This window comes from Haliotis rufescens, unplaced genomic scaffold, assembly GCF_023055435.1.
Source record: "Haliotis rufescens isolate VD_foot unplaced genomic scaffold, xgHalRufe1.0.p SCAF_5, whole genome shotgun sequence".
Classification (NCBI taxonomy): domain Eukaryota; kingdom Metazoa; phylum Mollusca; class Gastropoda; order Lepetellida; family Haliotidae; genus Haliotis; species Haliotis rufescens.
In genome coordinates this window covers 7,737,092-7,745,781 of record NW_025964223.1, presented here as the reverse complement: position 1 = coordinate 7,745,781, position 8,690 = coordinate 7,737,092, and the positions used below count along the sequence as shown (strand labels likewise).

Here is an 8,690-nt window from a genome sequence, read left to right as displayed (position 1 = left end):
ATCAAGCACACATATATTGAATAAGTAAGGTACTACCAGTTGACGTCACTGGGAAATGACCGAGTCGGCTCGAGTGTCCTCGACAGTTTTTCTATTGTCATCCGTGCTATTTCTTGTTAGAAAGGCGGCCTGTAAAGAATAATCCTAAGCAAACGATCCAGTGATTGATATTATGAGTAAGTGAGTGAGGCTTATCATGCGTAACGATGCACACCTTTGGGGTACGATCACTTGTTTCCGCTTAGGACCAGCATAGGTTGCTGGGGATCAACTCTAACCCGAAATCTCCACAGGCAGACCAGCATAGGTTGCTGGGGATCAATTCTAACCCGGAATCTCCACAGGCAGACCAGCATAGGTTGCTGGGGATCAACTCTAACCCGAAATCTCCACAGGCAGACCAGCATAGGTTGCTGGGGATCAATTCTAACCCGGAATCTCCACAGGCAGACCAGCATAGGTTGCTGGGACCAACTCTAACTCTCCATGGGCAGACCAGCATAGGTTGCTGGGACCAACTCTAAGCCGGAATCTCCACAGGCAGACCAGCATAGGTTGCTGGGACCAACTCTAACTCGGAATCTCCATGGGCAGACCAGCATAGGTTGCTGGGACCAACTCTAAGCCGGAATCTCCACAGGCAGACTAGTATAGGTTGCTGGGACCAACTCTAATAGAATCTCCACAGGCAGACCAGCTTAGGTTACTGGGGACCAACTCCAATCAAGAATATCCACAGGTAGACCAGCATAGGTTGCTGGGACCAACTCTAACCCAGAATCTCCACAGGCAGACCAGTATAGGTTGCTGGGGATCAATTCTAACCCTGAATCTCCACAGGGAGACCAGCATATGTTGCTGGGGATCAATTCTAACCCGAAATCTCCACAGGCAGACCAGCATAGGTTGCGGGAACCAACTCCAACCCGAAATTTCCACAGGCAGACCAGCAAAGGTTGCTGGGACCAATTCCAACCCGGAATCTCCACAGGCAGACCAGCATAGGTTTCTGGGACCAACCCAAAATCTCCACAGGCAGACCAGCAAAGGTTGCTGGGACCAACTCCAACCCGAAATCTCCACAGGCAGACCAGCAAAGGTTGCTGGGACCAATTCCAACCCAGAATCTCCACAGGCGGACCATCATAGGTTGCTGGGACCAACCCAATATCTCCACAGGCAGACCAGCATAGGTTGCTGGGACCAACCCGAAATCTCCACAGGCGGACCAGCAAAGGTTGCTGGGACCAATTCCAACCCGGAATCTCCACAGGCAGACCAGCATAGGTTGCTGGGACCAACCCAAATCTCCACAGGCAGACCAGCATAGGTTGCTGGGACCAACCCAAAATCTCCACAGGCAGACCAGCAAAGGTTGCTGGGACCAACTCTAACCCAGAATCCCCACAGGCAGACCAGCATAGGTTGCTGGGACCAACTCTAACCCTGAATCCCCTCGGATGATTAAACTACTGCCACTTAGTTAACCAATTTTTCTTCATAATTACGCTCTGATTAATCTTTTTGTTAGCTTTTGCAGTTATGTTTATTGGAAGTGTACTGTCAGTATAAAAGTTTGTGTCGATGAAGCCTGCTGTGGTTTTGGCCATTTTGCTCAATCTTATCCTTTCTTATAAATGTTACAATCCTACAATACATAGAGAACACAGAGAGTTATTTATGTATAATCTGTAATAATGTTTTAATCACACAGCTTCATATATCTGCTTACATTGTGTATCAAATTAACAAGCAGATATTTTACTTGTGCACCATCAATGAACATACAATATTTTTCATTATAAGATAAATATTAACGTGTTAACTATATATCTTGATAATAACATGATGCCACTAACAATGAACATACAATATTTTTTATTACATGATAAATATTAACGCGTTAACTATAAATCTTAATAATAACAAATGATGCCACAAACTTGAACCTTGGAATAAATGCTAAACTTAATTTCTTTTTTAAATTCTTTTTAGATCGGTGTAATTGGAGGTTACAGTGACTGTCTCCTCATCCCCACTAGACCGTGCATACTGTCAACTTGACATCAGTGTTCAGACAGTACTTTGTGTTTCTCTTCCCATCACTACAGCGTGAAGACTGAGTCTGACAGCTTGTATCCTTGCATGCTGTCAATCTCACAACAGTGTTCAAACAGTGCCAGTATATATTTCCTCTTGGTCGGATCATTTTTGTCTCTCTTTTCAGTCCGATAAAGAGGGAAGAATGAGTGATCCGTGCATGATGTCAATATTGTAGGAGCGTTCAGGGCTGTCACTCGTGCCCTCTTGTCTTGTTAGAACGCTGTCATCCTGTTAGTGTAGCCTGACAATACCATGCATGCTGTCACTACAGCAACAGTGTTCAGAACGTGCGCCATCAGACGGCCCTTTGCTTCACAGGGACAGATGCACCTCAAGGTGGCAGTCATACCGAATGCTGGGGAGGGTACTACCAGGGAAGTTATCCCCCTTCTGACATCGACTCGACCTTGAACCCTGTCAGCGAATACTGAGTGGGTCCTACTGCCATGCCACTGTAATAAGCCACCACTTGACTCAGGGAAGGAAACCTCAGAAGGCTCGACTTCCCATCAACGTCAGTAGCGCCTAAAACATCCTTGGCATGGCTGTCAACAACCATCCAGCCACCAGCAGGGTTCTGCAGCAAGGCCGAGCTTCTGCCATCAAAGGTGATAATGGCTCCCTGACAGTCCTGGGCCTTAAACACCCTCCCCACAGCATCCCCAAACTCCCTGAGGGGCTGGCCTGGCATCCACTCCCAGGTCAACTGACTCGTTAGGGAGTTCGAGTCCATGCTGCCAGGGTACAGAAGTCCCTGCATCTCGCAGACTCGGCCGCACCGGACAGGCCATCTCGACTGGGAGTCTTCAGGCTCCTCCATCATCTCGTCTGCTGCAAGATGTTTGCTGAGAGGAGCCCAGCTTCCCATGGTGTCGAGGATGGCGTCATGAAGACGGTCCCCCATGACGAGGACCCCGTCCAGTGTAGCTGGAGTCCACAGACCAGCAGGAACAACTGCACTGGCAACAATGGCGGTGAATGCCACCGAGGTGCACTGGGTTCCTGGATGTCGAGATCTGAAAGAAAAGAAACAAGAACTTTTATTCACAGAAGTAACTTTTGAAAGATGAATTTCGAAGTTGTTCCCAAATAAAAAAAGTATTGTTTAAATTCCTTCATCGAAATATGCCTAAAGGGGTGCCTGCAATGTTTGAGTAGTACATAATTCTCCAATATTACAAATATGTAGTTTATACACTTCACTTACGGGCTCCACACTTCTGGAATGTGGCCTTGGTGGAAGTGTCCGAGGATGGAGTGTCTGCATTCAGGCTGATCGGACACTTCCACCGTGTCCTTGACCTCTATAGCTGACTGGCTGGATGTGGGTGGGAGTTCCCTGGCGGTCTGGGCTGTGTGTGCAGATCTTGATGGGAGGAGAGGGTGTTCCCCGGTCGGAGTACCACACCCACAAAGAGTAGCCCGAGGGTGTGAGCTGTAATCCCCTGGGGTGGGGGTAAGGAAGCCCTTTAAGTCAAGGATAGGCTTCTGTGACCTTCAAAATAAAAAGAGAAATATTAAGGTCCACACTAAGAACTTAGATATGAGGCACAGCTTAAGTGCAAGAACTACAGTTCAGTTATGTTGAAACATCAACATGTCAAGTACAAGGCATGAATTAAAAACATGTTCCTGTTTCACTGTAATGTGACTTAACATCAAAACAAAAAGAAGTTTTACACGTACTGGAAGGAACAGTGTCGTAGCCAGCCTAGGTTTTTTTTTATAGAAAACAGTTTTATTTGAATCAAGTTGGGGACAAATGATCCCCCCCCCCCACCACCACCTGTCAAAAAAAAGTTAACCACGGCCTTGAGGAAGACGCCCTTACTCTGATATATCAAGGGAATGACAGCACAAATGTTGAGCCAGTTTGGAGGACAACATATTTAAACGTCTTACCCATTCTGTGAGCTTGCAGGAAGATCTGTCTCCTGTGTCTCCTTGTAAAGGTAGTCCTTATGATGATCCTGTAATGCAAATATCATAGTATCAGTTTTCAGGAAATGACAACAACCTCCTTTCCCACTGTGTAAGTACGACTGCTGCTGCTGCTACTACTGCTGCTACTTGAACCACTGCTCCTTCTACTACTACTACTACTACTATTATTTCTATGCTTGTTTTACTACTTGTAGTACTGCAACTTTCACTTCTACTTCTACTACTACTAAACTACTACTGCTACTATGTCTCCAGCTACTACAATTATACTACTGCTACAATTTCAACTAGTACTTTTATAATAATAATACAGTTACTGTGCTTGTCTTACTACTTGTAGTACTACAACTTTCACTTCTACTACTACTACTACTAAAATACTACGTACTAGATCTACTGCTAATACCATTACTTCTACTATTACTATTACTTCCGTTGCTTGTCTTACCATTTGTAGTACTGCTGTTATTACTATATTTCTACTGCTTGCTGTTAGTGCTACTGCTATCTGTACCACTACTTATACTTGTAAAAGGCCTACAACTACTTATACTCCTGATACTACAACTTCTTATTGTTGATGTATGGATGGTAGCCAAGTAGATGCCTTCGCTAGTCACACAGAAAATGTGGCTGAATACCCGGTGTCGATTCTCCACATGGAAACAATTGTGATAAATATTGTGACGTTCGCAGTATATAACCTTATTGTTCTTTTGCTGAAAACAGTGGCGCGCCTCACTGGCTCACCCATTGGGGTGTTTTGTTTGTTTGTTTGTTGTGTTGCTTATACAACTGAAACTGTTCCAAATACCAATGGAAACAAAACAAAACAATGTTTGGCTTTTTTTTAATGCCGCACTCGGCAACAGTGCAGCTAGGGGTCTGTAAATAATCGAGTCTGGACAAGACAGTCCAGTGATTGACATCATGAGCATCGATCACCGTAATTGGGATACGACGACATGCATCAACCAAGCCAGCGAGCCTGACCACCCGATCCCATTTGTCGCCTCTTACGATCGAATGTTGTTTTTTGTTCAGCCGCCCTCGTAACTACTCCCTCTGCTGCTACGGTTTCAACCACCGCTGCTACTAGCATGACTAGACAAGGTTATCGTCCTTGAATGCTTCGAGGCCATCGACGTTTGTGCACGGTCGGAGCCTTACGTTGCTACTGCTACATCTAATTCAGCCTTCTACAAAATGATGCTCCTTGTATGTCTGTTACTTCATTCAGAAATTGGCCTACCTTTAGCACTATGACGTTTACAAAACACGTCACAGTCAAAGTTGTCGTAGCATGCGTGCCAAGTAAATTTTGTTCCTGAACATTACTCTGAAACCTACCGCTACTCGAGATGTACAGCAGAATCTCCGGACCTGCCGAGAACACCACTTCCTGAGTCTTCGAAAGTACGACTGGGGAATGTGAATCTTATTTGCCATTGTCCCGAGACAAGTTTGCCAGCGTCGGTATCAACTCGAGCTGCTTTGCAATCGAACGTCCCGCTCTTACAACCAAAGGCAACAATCGTGTGACGTCATAAGAAACAGCCAATCAGAGTTTGTCACCGAGAGGCGTACATACTCCATGCAGTGACAATGCAGTAGCTCAAGGTGCCAGGAGCACTTATCACAAATCTGACCATTTCATAACCAAATCATAACATATACATATCAGCGTTAGAAATTGGCACTAGTCCTATTGTCAAACGATAAAACGATTATGTCAAAAAAAGTCACGCGACAAGAAAGTGTTTGCTATCAAGTCTTTAGTTTCTAACACGGCATATTCTATTCTAGTACTTGATTTCATTCTTTGTTTTGTTTTTCTACTTTGTTCATCCATGTTAATTCAGGTCAAACGATAAAACGATTATGTCAAAAAAGTCATGCGACAAGAAATTATTTGCTATCAAATCTTTAAAGAAAATAACACAACTGTCATATATATATATTTCAAATGCCATTGAAGGGAGTTTCCAGGAAGATAAATTAACAATTCTAAGTAAATTCTTACATTGTAAAAATATTATATGTTTGCATCATCTCCAGCTTCTTCTTCTTGTTGCTCTTGCTACTATAACTATAGTTGCTTAGACAACTGAAACTGTCCCAACTACCAATGGAAACAAAACAATGTTCGGCTTTTGAAAGTCAATATTAGTGTTGTTTGGTTGTTGTTTAACGCCGCACTCAGCAATATCCCAGCTATATGACGGCGGTCTGTAAATAATCGAGTCCGGACCAGGTAATCCAGTGATTGACATCATGAGCATCGATCCCCGTAATTGGGATACGATCACATGCATCAACCATGTCAGCGAGTCTAACCACCCGATCCCGTTAGTCGCTTCTTACGACAAGCATTCATTGGCAGTATTCTTACCAGTCTCAACCAATGCAAAATAAAGGCGACGGTTATAATTTAACTGATTCAAATAACTGTGGTGTTACGCCCGTAATCATTATATTTTTATCATATAAAAATGGCAAGTGTGTTGAAACAAAAGATGATAAATGTGAGCATGATTTCACGACTTTAGCAATATTCCAGCAACATCACGCCAGGCTACACCAGAAATGGGCTTCACACATTGCACCCAAATGGGGAATCGAACCTGGGTCCTCGGCGCAACGAGCGAACGCTTTACCACTAGGCTACCCCACCGCCTCTCGGTTTGAAAGCCATCTGTATGTTGCAAACACCATAATGCATCACCATTTTCCCCATTACAGATCACAAAACAATTGATACTATTGAATAATTTGTATACAAATGTAAGTCATTGGTGCATCTCACTCTGGACTTTCATTGTCCAATTTCGAGAAACAGTCAACTCGATTTAATACAAAGACCAACGGAAAGCAATACGGAAGCTGTCAAAGTCACTGCTACTCGAGAGGCCACACTATACAGAGGCTACGTTAAGACAGTAAATAACACACGTCACAAAGTCGTAAACGTCGCCGTTTTCACATTTATTAGGGAATTACAGATATCTTCAATTCATTTAAAGATATCCTGAACTGAATTGAAGATATCGTGAATGAAAATGAAGATATCTTAAATACAGATAATTGTAGATATCTGCAATGAGATTTAAGATATCACGAAATGAATTAAGGATATGGCGAAGCGTATTATTGATATCTTGAAAAGAATTGCTGATATCGTAAATTCGATTATTGATATCAAAATATGATTTAAAGATATCAAAATGTCATGTTTTGTTATGATGTCAGTAATTCAATTCCTGATATCTTGAAACTTAATACAGATATCAATAATTAATTATTGATATCTTCAATTGTTGCCATCATTTAAGATGTTACATTAATAATGTTACTTAGATTAGATAACTGGTATCAATAATTGATATAAAGATATTATCAAAATTATTAATGATATCTTTAATTGGATTTTTGATATCAGTAACGGTCAGAATATCTTGAATTTAATTAAAGATATCTCTAATTTAATTAAAGATATCTCTAATTTAATTAAAGATATCTGTAATGCATTTGTGGATATCTTGAATTTATTTCTAATGTATTTATATGTACAGTAGGATGGTAATTGTTTGATGATATCTTAAATACATTTAGAGATATCACAAACTAATTTGTTGATATCACCGTAACATTTTAAGATATCAGTAATTGTATTATGGATATCAGAAATGAATTTAAGATATCTTTAATTATGTTTTGATATCTTAAAAACATTATTGATATCTTTAAATAAAATACCGATATCTTTAAAACAATTAAAGGTATCTGTAATTCCGTAAAAAATGTGAAAACGGCTTGCCATAGTAGCATGCGTACTGTACTGAAATGAGTAAAATCAAGGGCTTTCCAAAATTTGTTCAAGAACAAAACATTGAAACCTACCGCTACTCGAGATGTGCAGCAGAATCTCCGGACCTGTCGAGAACACCACTTCCTGAGTCTCCGGAAGTACGACTGGGGAATGTGGATCTTACTCGCCATTGTCTCAAATATATTTGATAGTGTTGCAATCAGAGTCGATGTAATCGAACGTCCCGCTTCTGCAACTCGCCGGGACAATAGTGTGACGTCATGAGAAACAGCCAATCGGCGTGAGTCACCACGCCAGTTTCTTACCCAGAGTTCCATACGGTCAACCTAGTAACTTACCTATCTATTACCTCGTCATCACTTCGAGTGTATCTCCACGCGTCCTCGGTAATTAAACTGTCATCCGTTGGCTGTTGTGCAGGGACAGTTTCACAGCCTAATACAATGTAGGTGCGGATCCATTCGTCACCGCTCGCATCTTTCCGTAACCTGCAAGAAGAATAACACGAGTTGGTCACGAATGATTCAGAGGCAGAAAAAAAACAGTTTAACGTCCACAATATAACAGATACGAGTAGATCTACTCGTATGCAGTTTCTCCGGAAACTTTAAAAACAATTTTAAGGAATGAATGTTGCTGTAAATTCGAACAAAGAGGACTGAAGGGTTGAATACTACATAACAGACAATATTTTGTTGTTGGTATGCCTATTTTAAAAAAAATAAAATCATATGCTTTAAGTTTGTCCTCCGTTAAGACGGGTTTGTAACATGTTGAAAGAAATGGGCTTCTTCCAACCAACCTTAGACTAACA

The 8,690-nt window shown here is 41.9% G+C and overlaps 1 protein-coding gene across 2 annotated transcripts; it reads right to left on the bottom strand.

Annotated features, from left to right (window-relative positions):
• Positions 1-1,690: 1,690 nt before the first annotated feature.
• Positions 1,691-8,068, bottom strand: LOC124110332. Of its 2 annotated transcripts, none has more exons than XM_046469601.2 (4): positions 7,948-8,068; positions 4,006-4,073; positions 3,311-3,598; positions 1,691-3,119 (listed from the first exon to the last, which is right to left on the bottom strand). In XM_046469601.2, exons 1-4 carry the CDS (start codon positions 8,044-8,046, stop codon positions 2,483-2,485), a joined length of 1,092 nt encoding a protein of 363 aa, XP_046325557.2. In that variant the 5' UTR covers positions 8,047-8,068; the 3' UTR covers positions 1,691-2,482. The 2 variants fall into 2 exon arrangements, with proteins under 2 accessions (XP_046325557.2, XP_046325556.2); XM_046469600.2 differs by lacking the exon at positions 7,948-8,068 and adding an exon at positions 5,398-5,560 and having other exon boundaries at positions 1,693-3,119.
• Positions 8,069-8,690: the final 622 nt, after the last annotated feature.

Bases quoted from the DNA above. Each gene is read 5' to 3' on its own strand.
- LOC124110332 (XM_046469601.2), bottom strand. From the start codon at position 8,046: ATGGCGAGTAAGATCCACATTCCCCAGTCGTACTTCCGGAGACTCAGG. The intron at 3,599-4,005 runs GTAAGACGTTTA...TTTATTTTGAAG, and splicing joins CCTGCAAGCTCACAGAATGG to GTCACAGAAGCCTATCCTTG. The intron at 3,120-3,310 runs GTAAGTGAAGTG...CTTTTCTTTCAG, and splicing joins ATTCCAGAAGTGTGGAGCCC to ATCTCGACATCCAGGAACCC.